Source organism: Metopolophium dirhodum, chromosome 7 (genome assembly GCF_019925205.1).
Source record: "Metopolophium dirhodum isolate CAU chromosome 7, ASM1992520v1, whole genome shotgun sequence".
Taxonomy (NCBI): Eukaryota; Metazoa; Arthropoda; class Insecta; order Hemiptera; family Aphididae; genus Metopolophium; species Metopolophium dirhodum.
The window spans coordinates 38,346,140-38,359,512 of record NC_083566.1 but is presented as its reverse complement, the minus strand read 5'-3'; the positions used below and the strand labels follow the sequence as shown (position 1 = coordinate 38,359,512).

Below are 13,373 nucleotides of genomic sequence, written 5' to 3'. Positions count from 1 at the left end.
GTTTAATGTTATCAAATTATCATGAAGTAAAAAGTGTTGTATACTAGCAGCTATAAACTATAATATGTGTTTATAGTTAAAAAATTTGGATGAAGAAATTATTGACAGAATAATATTATATTATTGTTTCGTGATTGTTTTTTAGATAATTCTAGTTTTGTATTTTCATTGAACATTTCAAAATTTTCTTTTATAAATCAACTTAAATTTTTGTTATTAACAATTAAATTTAAAAATAAACAATTGATGCCAAACGAACACATTTTGTCTTCTTCCTGTCGCCTTTCATCAGGTAACGAATATCTGTAGTCTATTACTAACATACTTAAAATATATTAACTGACATCCGAATGATTGTGTAGGATATATTATAAATATGTTAGTAATAGACAACCTCTATCATTATAATTTGAATAATAATCGTTTTAAAAGATCACAATTTTCAATATATAAAAATATTACATGGATTATGGTCATGAATCATGATATTTTAAATTCCGTGAATTATGATGTTAATTCATCATGACTGAGTTAATATATTTTAAAGAAACAACATTTTAGTATCCATCAAATTATTCTATATTATCTATTATTAAGTTTATAAAAATATCTCCCAAAAAACTATTTATGTTGTACCTACAAGTTTTTACACAAATTTAAACATTTTTATTGATTTATAACAAAATAGTTTTACAATTCAAAATTCAAATACAAATAAATGAGCCTGGCGCAGTATGTAAATGTTGGGGGAGATTGCACTGTTTTACTTTGCACTTAATGTGCAGTTTTGGACTATAGTAATTTTTTGTCATCTATACAAGTTTAAAAATGCAGAATAATATAATGTCTACATCTAACTATATATTATAATAAAAATTTAAAAATTGTTTAATAATATAATTTTTATTGTCTTTTATAGTTTTAATATAAGTAAATTATAATAATAAGTTAATAAAAGTAAAAAAACTTTTTTACTGATTATAAATAATGTTATTGATCGGTTTGTAGATTTATAATTTATAAAAAAGTAGTTATGAAAATTATAAAATTATTGAATATAGTAAAGTCAGCAATTATTGTGATCACTTTTTTGGGAAGTTCATTCTATCGATTAACAATTTGATATTGATGATATTTTTTAGAAGCTTTCAGTATTTTTTGGTAAAAATGACAAACCTTTTTTATGGCACCCTATGCCAATGACATTTAGTCCTAAAAAAAACATTACAGGAATAATGATCCTGTCCTGTGGAATCAACCAAATTTAATGATTATTATTTTTAACTAATAGAGGGTAATATTTTACAGGCCACATTGAGCTCCGTTTTCAATATTTAAAAATAAGAAAATTTTAAGTTTTTTTCTAAAATGATTAATTAAATCAATTATTGCTTGTAATAAAATAAAAAATCAGAGTTCAGTAGCGGCCTGGATAAAGTTTTCTTATTTCAGATAAAAATAATAGATATCAAAATCCGACAATTCGAATTTTCCTGGGGAGTAATTTTTGTTGTTATAATACATCATATTAACCCCAGGTATCGGGAAGTAGATTAATGGACAAGTATTATAATTAAGATAGTTTTTCATGAGAAACTCCTTATGAACCACAACTGGCCTCAAAAACTCTTCCTGACAAACCCACAAGACGACTCAAACGCAACTGGTGCAGAGATTTTCTTAACCTATAAAATACATTTATATTACTCATAAAAATTTTAATTCATTGTAAAAGGTGACTCGACTGCGAGCCTTCCTACACGTTACTCAAAGCCATTTTTATATTATTTTATTATACCATATCATATTTACGTATTGTATATAATGTACATATTGTAAATTTCAATAAACGCCATTTAAAAAAAAAAAAATTATGATAGTAATTAGAGTATAAAATAAAATTTTAAAATTTAACGGAATTGCGGGAAATTTGAATAACTTGCCACCGGGACCGGGTCCCTAAATATTTAAAAATAAAAACCCAAAAATCCGTTTTATTATACGTTTATATTTTAATTTTAAATCGTCGAGTATTTCATGATTTCCCAGCCGTTAATTTTAAATTTGTGTTGTAGATTAATTAGTAATAAATAATAATTATCTATCCATCTATCAGCATTGACATAATATTATAAAGATGTTTATTGTACGTTGATATTAAAAAACGATTTTGCCAAAAAAAACATAATTGCCAATTATTAAGTGGCTACACTGAATAAACTGTATCGTGTGTAGTGTTTTAAAACGTAAAAATTAGAGACCATGTTTTTCTTTAATCTTTTTATCTTAGCCGGCATATTATGTTTATGTATATCTGCAGTTAGCAGTTAGTTTTAATATTTATTTTGAATAAATAAAAATAATAATTATTAAATTAAACTTTTAAGACCTTTTTATCCTTTAGTTTTTAATTTTCGATAGAGTCTGGGCATTTAATGGTTATATTTTTGTATCTGACAAAATAATTCGAAAATTATATTATATATTATTGTTTCTTTTAAATTTATATAAGTAATGTCAAAATTAGATCCTAGCGATATTTCTACTTTGCCTTGGTATAATGACGAATTTGGTGAGTATTTTATTTTTATTTTTATAAGAAATATACCATTTAAACCTTAGGGTAAAGGTAATAATCTATATATTTATTATAGCTTTTTAAGAATCATATAATTTACTTCCTATTGTGTCTCAAATATACGAAAAGATTTAACGAAGCGTTTTAATTTTAATTTTACTTATGTACAAATATAATACAGAATTATTGAACAATTAATGATATATTCTATAATGGTGTTAGTCGTTTATAATATTTATACTTTTGTAACTTATATTAATTCAAAAAATATCCTGATCATGTATTATAACTAACGTACAATTATATTTGTTACGAAGTTCGATATTTTAATATAACTATTTTCTTTTAAGGTTCATTTAATAAAGTCATATATATGTTTAATAAATTATACACCATAAATAAAATAATTTGTCATGTTATACACGTCGATAATTGATAATATTCAGTTTTTGCTGATTAAATTAAAAGTAAATAAACTACCGCTCATTATTTTGCTTCTGAGTTTAGTGATAGTGCAGTACTGTAGTTACTTAGTGTTGCTGTGTTCCTCATGCCACAGGATTGTACCCGGATTTATATAAGATCATTGACCCGTATATACAATATTATCTCGAGTTCAAGGACATTACCTGTAATGTATTTACTACACTTTTATTAACATTTTTTATTCCATGAATTTGCAATAGGTACCTACAATTTTTACATTTAGCCATTTAGGTATAATATTACTTATGAATTATTTAAATTTTATTTTAACATTTTTACATGCATTTGGAATTTAATAGGATATAATAAATAATAATTGGGATTCACCTAGCTATTTATGTGTGCATTTATATATCATGTAATTTCCCGTGTTTATTTATAGTAATCAAAGTAATTGGTTAATAAGGACTTTTTAGGATCAGATAAAATGTGTTGGCTTATTATACACGTTATACCTATTTATAATTATTTATATTTATATTTATTATACATTTTAAATTGATCATAGGTAATCAGTAAACAATAATGAATACGTCATGATGCATCAATGAAACATAAATTCAACTTTCATTTTTGAAAAAATTACTAAAATTCTGTTTTATAATATTTTTTGTTACTTCATTAAATACGTGTTAAATAACTTTTCTTTTAATTCCAGTAAGAATAACTTATGAGGCGCTTTGTGTTTTAAAAACTAAGTTATCTATATTAAAATTTGAACTTCAAACGCTTATCCAAAAAAAAAATTGTAATAATGTATTAATAATATTTTTAGATTTCTATAAATACCTTGGATAAAGGAACGTTTAATTCAATTTTCAAACATTTTGAAAATACAATTATTTCAACATTTCGAAATAAATTTTAAAAATTCAAATATCTATTAATAGCTTAAAAATAACAAAATATTTTTAAAACTATACCATATCTATATAAAATACTCTGTAAAATACTAATACGGAATGTAACAAAACAACCTGACAAATGAAAAATTGTTAGAAGTTAAACATATGAAAAAATATATGAACATTTCCAAAAAAATTATAATTTATACCATAGAGTAATAATACTTCATACCTATATTTATATTAATATATTATAATTTAAATATTTAAAAAAAAAATTAATAATTAAACTAATTGACTTAAATGAATGTTTTTAACATTAACATTTTTTAATTAGACAAAAGCTGGTGATCCCTAAATATTCCAGTTTTCCCCTATATTTTGTAGTTAGTTCTTCTCGATTGTTTTTCCTAATTACCTATCCTAAAAAATGTACTTTTGAAACTACATTAAAGTGGAAGATTTAAGAATTGTTTCTGCTCTAAAGTACATATGACAAGACACAAAAATAAAGGACATCACCCTGCTATGTTGTTTTGTGACTGGTGTAGAGTGTATGCCTCATTCGAGTTGGTCACTAACCACTGTGGTACTATGATTATAATGGATGTTTTAAATTTGAATTCAATGATAAATCATTGCATACGAAATAACGATCCTGATCGAAGGCGGTTTGTCAACCTATTTATTACTCAGTATATATTATTATGATATATTTATATTGCTATTGAAATATTACATATACCTACTTGAGTAGTATAATTTAAATTATTTTTTGCCTAAAACATTGCATATTTTATTATATTATTCAATTATTATTATTATTATAGTTTATATTTATCTCATATTATACTATTGTTATTAACTTTTGAGTCAATACCGATTTACCATATAGAATGGTGTGAGTAGGTTTGTGGTATAAATAGACAATTACATAAAATGAATCTAAATGTTTTGAGAATGTCAGTGTCTATTAAATATAATGATATACATAAAAGTCTCAAATTCCCATGAATAATATTTTTAAATAACAACAAGATAACTAAAAATATTTATTCTTCATTTAAATATTTAATTTTGTAATTAACTAACTTAAAACGTCCTTAAAAAACAATTACGTTTGTATATTTTTGTTTATGTATGAACTGTTTTTGAGAAACCTTGTATTAGATTTTCAAACTTAAGCTATACAAGATTTTATAAATTGTTTACTACAAAACAGTTTTTTAAATGCTTATAAAAAATATACATATGCATTATGAACATGTTTGATGGATCCTTTAGTTATAAACTTTATAAACTTTACTTATAATTTGTGAGTGTATTTTTTTTCTTTACAACTATTTTCAATTAAAACACTAAAAGATGTAGGGAGGTAAATTGTACTCGTATTAAAATAATAATCATAAAAGTAAAATCAAAATTTAACACAATTTGATTGAGTCATTACTATGTAAAAATGCCTTTAAATTTAAAAGATCTCAAAATGTAATAAAAAATAATTAGAATCATAGCTCAATTAATAATTAATTATTAATCTACTTAATACTTGTTGATTAATGATTACTAATAAACTGTTACTTATACTTAATATCATTGATTATAACTAATAATTAATAACTTGCACAAAGAAATAATTATGTTATAGACTAAAGTAAAAATTGTATTTATATGTATTTTTTAGAAATGATGGATGTATTGGTCGAACCTAAGAATGAACTATTTGAGGTAAGCGTATGTTATATATTTATATTATGATAACTAATAAATACTGAATGAACATTATTTTTTTGCCGTGCTTTATTTATACTTGTTATTAACTAAAAAGAATTTTTTCATTTTAGTTTGATGAGCTTAAGATGGAATCATTTTCGTCTTATTTTGGAGATGATATAAAATTCAATACAGGAGTTAGCGATCTAGATACTGATCACATGATGCAATGGAACATTGAATCATGTTTTGAAAATGGTAATATTGTTTCAATTATAATTTTATCTGTAGAATAATTTATTTAAATATTTTAGGTATTGATTTAGAGAAAAACTATACATCACCTCCATCATCTCCTTCTTCAAACGGGTCAATGCCTAGTGGTGATTCACAATCATCATTTGATTCAAACCAAGTATTTGTTATAATATATTTATTAAGTTTTAGTTTATTTAATATAATAATTTTCTTTTTTTTGTAAAAGGTATTACCGAGAATAATATTACCAAATATGAATACAATTTGTGATACCAATACTGTAATTGCTCTAAAATCTAAGAGTGGGATTCAAACACTTCCAAAATTGAAAATATCTCCAGCTCCAATTAAACCAATATTAAATGCAGCTTCTAGAACTAATAATATTTTAATAAATAATAATTGTAAATTATATTTTGATAAATTATTTTTAAAACTAATTTTTAGAGTGTTTTTAATTTTGTAATTTTATTACATTTATTAGTCAATGTGTCTTCAATGCTGACTGATCAAACTAATCAATCTCCTGTTACAATTTCAAAATCATTTGGTAATTAGTATTATAAAAACTATTAGGACAAACAGTCCCTGACATTTTGCCTCTAAATTAAGGGATACTAATACATTTTTGATGACTTTTAAATAAACCACTCCAGAGCAAATACAATATCTGTTTACTTTGAAAAACCTTGTAAGATACATCATAAGGTAAAAAAAAAATGTTTTGTTTATATTTGGGGGGGGAGGGGGGTCCAAATGTATTTTTTTATTTCACATAGCTATATCATGCAATGCTGATGAATACCTATAGTGGCTAAATGTCAGATGTATAATAAAAACAAAAATTATGTTTTAGTTATAATATAATTATGATTTTCAAATTTTTAGCAAAAACTTTTCCACGTAAGATTATACTAACTTCAGATCAATTTTCAAAAATAACCAAATTCCAAAAACAAAAACAAGTTGATTTAAATGTACCAGCTGTAATACCATTAGTAACAAGTACTACAGAAGTTAATACTCAATTGACATTGCCGGCAGTTGAGATTGATATAGCAAAGTCTAAAAACTATTCTACTTCTACTTTACAATATAATCAAGTATAAAATGTATGATTAAAATAAACAAAGTATATTTAATAACTATTATATGTATTTATTAGTTAAGTGCAATAAAACGACATCAACGCATGATACGAAATCGAGAAGCAGCAAGTTTATCTCGTAAAAAGAAAAAAGAATACGTAACATCATTAGAAGAAAAAATAACTATATTGGAAAAAGAAAATTTGGAATTGAAAATTGTTAGTCAATAAATACATTTTCAACTTAATAGTACACAAATATTAACTATTAATTTTACTAAAACAACATTCCTTTCTATTTAGGAAAATTCAGCATTGAAGGAAAGGCTCAAAATTTTTGACAAATTATCTTCAATAACAGACAGACCTATTATCAAAAAAGCCAAAAAAGCTACAGCTATATTATCAGTAGTTTTAATGATTTCTTTAAATATCGTTCCTTCAGGGTAATTACTGATACGTGATAACACATATTTTTATTTTTTATTTAAATACATTTTTTTTCTTAGGCTTTTCAATACAAGACAATTTGATAAATCAGAAATACAAATGAACCTTGGGGAAAATTACAAAACCAAAAATATTGAAAACATAAACTTTCATAGCAGAAATCTATTATGGGTCAGTGATTTTGAAGACACTAATTCATCATTGAATGCTACTGAACATTTGATGTGTCCAACATTTATAAATGTATCTGAATCAAAAAGGTTAGTACAATTATTTTACTTAAGTAGATTATAAATATTTTTGTATTTAAGATATTTAAATTTTATAAAGTACATTAATATTTTAAAAAAAGGTGGACAAGTGGATACCGCTCTGCTGTACAACAGTTGTCGAACATGTTATTGTAATGGATGTGTTATACTTGAATTTTTTTTTTTATTAATTAACCCGCGGCAACTTATGCTATTCGGTAGTTTTTAACTGTGGAGGAGGGTACTGTAAATTTTTGTAAACACATGTGTTTTAGTTTGACAAAAATATATGCTTGAATTATTCAATTGAAAAATCATTAAATCAATATATGTAGTGATGTTTTGTCACCCTAGCATACTTGTATAAATGATCAAATTTAATAATCAAAAAACAAATTGAAAATATCTCATGGTTATAAAAGGCATAACTTTTCGGTTAACTTTTTCTTTTATATAAGTAGAACTTGTTGAGAATCTTCTAATAAAATTTCTAATGTTATGAGAAAAAAAACTTTAAATTTCCTAACTGAAAAATAATTTAATATGGCTATAAATAGCACAGTGAAAATGTCAAGTGTCTACAGTTATTAGTTTTTAAATTACAACAACATATTAAAATCAATTAATTGGAATTTGATAATTTACCGCTGAATATTAAATATTGTAAACATTTTAAATTCAAATGCTTATAAAAAATTAATGTTACTTTTCGGTAAACTTTTTTTTTTGTTTAAAGTAAAGAAACTTGTTTTTAAACCTAACTTCAAATATATACAAAAAATAATCATGTTTATGTATCTTTAATATCTGAACTGCTATGCAGAACCCCATTACATTTTCAAGCTTTTTTACTGAATAAAAAAGATTATATCGACAATAGTTTTTAAAAAAATCGAGAAATTTGAAAAGGATAAAGAAAAAAAAACATTATTATGAATAGTTACAATACATTCATCGCTATACATACAGAATCTAAAACTCAATTACCATATTTTATAGCATGCTTCAATTGTTTCAAATTATATTTGATACACAATGTTGAAGAATTTAACTAATATCTATAATATAACAGTAAGAACCAATTAAAATAATTAGTCTGATTAATATAACTAATAATGTTTAATTTTAATCTTAAAAAGGTGGGTAAGTGGATGTCGCTCTGCTGTACAGTAGGTTACAAGTGGGTCACTGTAATAGGTGGTATTAAATTTGAATTTAATGATATAATATCATTGTATAAGAAAAACCATTCTGAGCGAAAACGGTCAGTCAGCCTATGATATTACCAAGTATATTTGTGAATAAAGTAATTTATATATAACCTATTTACGTCGAGCCTTGTTTTAAATTTTCAATCCATGGCCATAAAAGTTAAAAATTGTATACATTTTTAACTACAATATAATTAATAAATTATAAATTTGATAAATGTTATCAACATTTGAACTTTAAATGCTTATAAAAAAATAATTGTGCCTATGTATTTTTAATATTTTTCAACTGCTATTAGAACGATATATCAGGAGCCTTATATTAAATTTTCACGCTTTTTTACCCAACAAATAAAATTTTAAAGATATTTATAGAAAAAAAAACTAGGTCGAAAATAGTCAAAATATTTTCAACATTTTATGGTGTATAGAAAATGCTAATATAAACATTCAGTGAAATTTTCAAGTATCTACAGTCATTTGTTTTTTAATTACAATAAAATAAGAAAATTGTTACATGAGAAATCGAGTGAATATCAAATGTTGTAAAAATATAAATTTCAGACGCTCATAAAAATTTAATTTAAGTTTCTTGTTGACATTTTATTTTTGATAAAGGTAGATGAACTTATGAGTTATCTTATATTACATTTTCAAATCTTAGATTTAAAAAGAAAAATTTTTATGAATGCTCAACTCAAAATAATTTGCTATTTTTCGTGATTTTTCCGTATTTTGTCAATATTTGAACTTTAAATGCTTATAAATAAAAACTGTGACTAAGGATTTTTAATTTTTTTCATCTGCCTTTGAAACAATAACCTAGGAGCCTTCTATTAAATTTTCAAGCTTTTTTACTCAACAGATAAAATTTTATTGATATTTATAGAAAAAAAAACTAAAAAAATTGAAAACTGACAATGGTCGTAAACAGCTCAAAATATTTGGAAAATGTTATGGTGTATAGGAAATGCAATTATAAACATTCAGTCAACATTTCATGTCCTTACGGTAATTTGTTTTAGAGTTACACCAAAAACCAAAATCGATTTTCTCTAAAACAGATTTTGCGTAAAAATTCCCGTTTTTCCTTAATTTTTCTTTTGTTTTTCATATCGCTTTTGAAAACTACTGGGAAATTTTTACTTTTGATCCCCCAAAGTACCAACTAGATTCACTTTCCTATCAGAAAAGTTACTGTTGAAGAAAATCCAATCACTTTTACTGTCCTAAAAGGTGATGACGGACACAAAAATAAAAAATAAAACATTACATCATTATAAAATCAATACATTCATTGCTTCGCTCAGAATCTAAAATAGAAATTTATTAATACTACTTATTACTTTTATTAATATTTCTAAAATAATAATTTTATTATATTTGCAATTTTCAAAATTTTTAACTGCAATTTTTTTTGGTTAGGTTAGTGTGACAGCACACTACCCTATATTTTTCACTTCAAAGAAAATGTATGGATCATAAATATCTATTAATAATTAACCACTAATTGGATAATATAGTGGGAATTAGGTATTTTTTACATTTTATTCGTTTCTGTAAGTGAAGAGCCAAGCGTTTATATTAAAAATGACAAATGTATGGTAGATAATTTGTTATTTGTTTCCCAATAATTAAGAACTAATTTTCATGTATTTTATAATTTTATTATTGGGTTTCGTTTGGTACCTACTTGATAAAAATATTTAATATATAGTAATTAAATAATTAAATAAATTTAAACAAACACTTTTAAATTGATTTATTTTTAATAGTGTTTATGATGTATGTAAATCCTAGTTAGAAGTTGTTAGTCAGTTAGTTATCTTAGTTGTGGAAGCAAAACAATCATACATTTTAATTTTCAGAATTGATAGTGAACTTCGAAAATGGATTGAACCAAAGAATTTAAAGTTACTGAATGATAACTTATCAATGGCTTATGTTGAACCTCCAATTATAAGTACTTCTATTGAACATTCCAGACATAATGAATACACTGGAGGAAACAAAGACAAAAAAACGGAAAAATTACAAAAAAGGAATTTTAAGTAAGTACATGGACATGACATTTCATGTTAATAACACATAATAAAATCTGTTATTAATTATATTAAATTCATAGAAAAAGAAAGCATGTTCCATCCAACAATGAGTTCATAGAAATATTTGGTCAGTTAAAGTTAGATAGTAAAGAAAGCTTATTTGACTCCATTGAAAGGCAAGATGATACTTTCTATGTTGTATCTTTTTCTGGTGATCATTTATTATTACCAGCGAGCCATAATGCTTCTAATACTACCCTTCGTCCAAAGATGTCACTTGTTTTTCCAACTTTATCATCAAATGGTAAGAATAAATATATTAAATTACATACCTATTATAATAGATAGATTCTATAAATACATTAAAAATAATAATTGGATACTTAAATTTGACTTTTTCATAGGTTCGGATTTTGTCACTATGATTCAAATTGATTGTGCAGTAACTGATACAAAAACATTACATATTCGAGACACTCACTTAAGACATCATAATGATTTTAAAAATAATATTTCATCAAACTTAAAACAGCACCAGGGTATTAAATTTTTTTTATAAAAAAATTGTATCAAACAAGTAATGTTTACTTGAAACTAAAAAGATTTTAATTTTTTTTACAGACCATAGAAATGATATACCACACAAGCCCTATTTTGTACGACAAAGTTACTCTGGTTCAATGTTTAGCAAAATGAATCATGAACTTCCAAGTTACTAATATTTCAATGTTTTGAATTCAAAAATCATATCTCAACAAAAAGCTTTTATGATTGAATGCAATTTTTTTTCTTATAAGCATATCTATTAAACCATATATTAATAATATGAATCGTTATGTTTACTATTTCCTCTAAAAAGTGGCATTCAATTGGAAAGTTAAACTAATGATATATGATATAATTGAATTATTTTTAGATATGTACCCTATTTATAATTATTGAGCAAATTATCATATGCAGTAAAATATAAAAATATAATATATTATATTATTTAAAAATTAATTTAATATATTTTATTTTTTAGATTCTTTAAACTTTACTGTAGATAATTCATTATACAGCTAGTCGTAATAACTTAGTTTTTTTCAATTCTTTAGATATTTTCATTATAATCCATGGTTTAAGTGTTTTATCTTAACAATTAATACTTAAAAATATCCTATTCTAAGTCTACTGAATGATGTATATTTGTTATTGTTAAGGCTGGGATTTCGATATACTTTTCATTATTGTCTGAATCTTTCTATGGGATGTTCTTTCTATAACACACATTTCAAATATTTTTGAATCAGAGTAAAAAGATTTAATTTTGCATTTTTTGACGATTTTTAATTGTTGGTAATTTTGTTCATTCCTTAAATGATTTTAAGATTTTTGGAGCATTTTCGAAGTTCTTGAGAAAATTTGAATTAAAAATTTTATTTTAAGCTCTTACATGATTTTTATATACATTTAACAAATTTTAACTATTTACAGTTAAATAAATATATAATCTAAACTTATTAAAGACCAAAATGATCAGTTTCATCTGTAAAACTATTTACAATCCTTTAAAATGTATATTGTCATTTAAACCAAATTTATAATAGAATTTATATTGAAGTTAAAAAAAATTGGTACATTTTTTTCATGCATTATTCAGAATTTTTAGGACATAATAGCATTTTTTTTTTATGGTATTAATATCCCAGCCCTAGTTATTATTGTATTTTTTTTTGGTTTGGATTAACAATTCATAAAAAACTACTTAAAACTAGTTTTTTTTATTATGGTGATTATTGCTTTCATACCTATTTTATCACCTACCAATATTAAAAACCTAAATTAATATACCTGTCCAATCCTACCAGTATTAAAAACTGTCTAATATATAATATTATATCCTTTTTTTAGTTACACCATTCAAATTTAGATTGGTTAATTTGTTTTTATTTATTTATCTTCAACTTTGAGTTATTAAGATTACTGTATAATTATATAGCATAGACAATAACAATAATAAACTATTAAATGCTGATGATAGTTTTTATTTTATATTTGCATTGTCTAATGTAGATACCACTATGTAAATAATCGTACCACATAGATTTGTGGTAGATATATTAAACTTATTACCTGATAACCACAGACGTACATTATAGTGGTATATACATCCATGCTGATAACCTATCTTAGTCCGTGATCTTGATTCTATATTATACTGTACTAAAAATAAAATATTAAATTGGTTCGTAATTTTATAATATTCCTTAAGTCTTATTAGATATAACTTTAAGCAATCAATAATTTACTATGAATTAATTTAACTCATTTTTCCAAATATATTATGATCAAAATATAGGTATCTAAGATTGTTTTATTTTATATTTTAATTTATGTTAGAACAAATTTATTTATGTATTTCTTTAATGGTTCCTTTCAAAAAAAATGAGGTAGATTTATTTATTTG

General features: G+C 23.6%; 1 protein-coding gene across 2 annotated transcripts; it reads left to right on the top strand.

The window, feature by feature from the left end:
• The first annotated feature begins 44 nt into the window (after positions 1-44).
• On the top strand, positions 45-13,268 carry LOC132949217 (cyclic AMP-dependent transcription factor ATF-6 alpha). 2 transcript variants are annotated; one of them, XM_061019988.1, is made up of 14 exons: positions 45-292; positions 5,594-5,637; positions 5,754-5,880; positions 5,937-6,037; positions 6,107-6,284; positions 6,365-6,430; positions 6,769-6,983; positions 7,046-7,186; positions 7,271-7,413; positions 7,477-7,677; positions 10,748-10,930; positions 11,005-11,228; positions 11,329-11,463; positions 11,546-13,268. In XM_061019988.1, the coding sequence occupies exons 1-14, from the start codon at positions 247-249 to the stop codon at positions 11,641-11,643; spliced, it is 1,902 nt and encodes a 633-aa protein (XP_060875971.1). In that variant the 5' UTR covers positions 45-246; the 3' UTR covers positions 11,644-13,268. The 2 variants fall into 2 exon arrangements, with proteins under 2 accessions (XP_060875971.1, XP_060875970.1); XM_061019987.1 differs by lacking the exon at positions 45-292 and adding an exon at positions 2,148-2,572.
• Positions 13,269-13,373: the final 105 nt, after the last annotated feature.

Bases quoted from the DNA above. Each gene is read 5' to 3' on its own strand.
- LOC132949217 (XM_061019987.1), top strand. From the start codon at position 2,515: ATGTCAAAATTAGATCCTAGCGATATTTCTACTTTGCCTTGGTATAAT. The intron at 6,038-6,106 runs GTATTTGTTATA...TTTTTGTAAAAG, and splicing joins CATCATTTGATTCAAACCAA to GTATTACCGAGAATAATATT. The intron at 6,431-6,768 runs GTAATTAGTATT...TCAAATTTTTAG, and splicing joins TACAATTTCAAAATCATTTG to CAAAAACTTTTCCACGTAAG.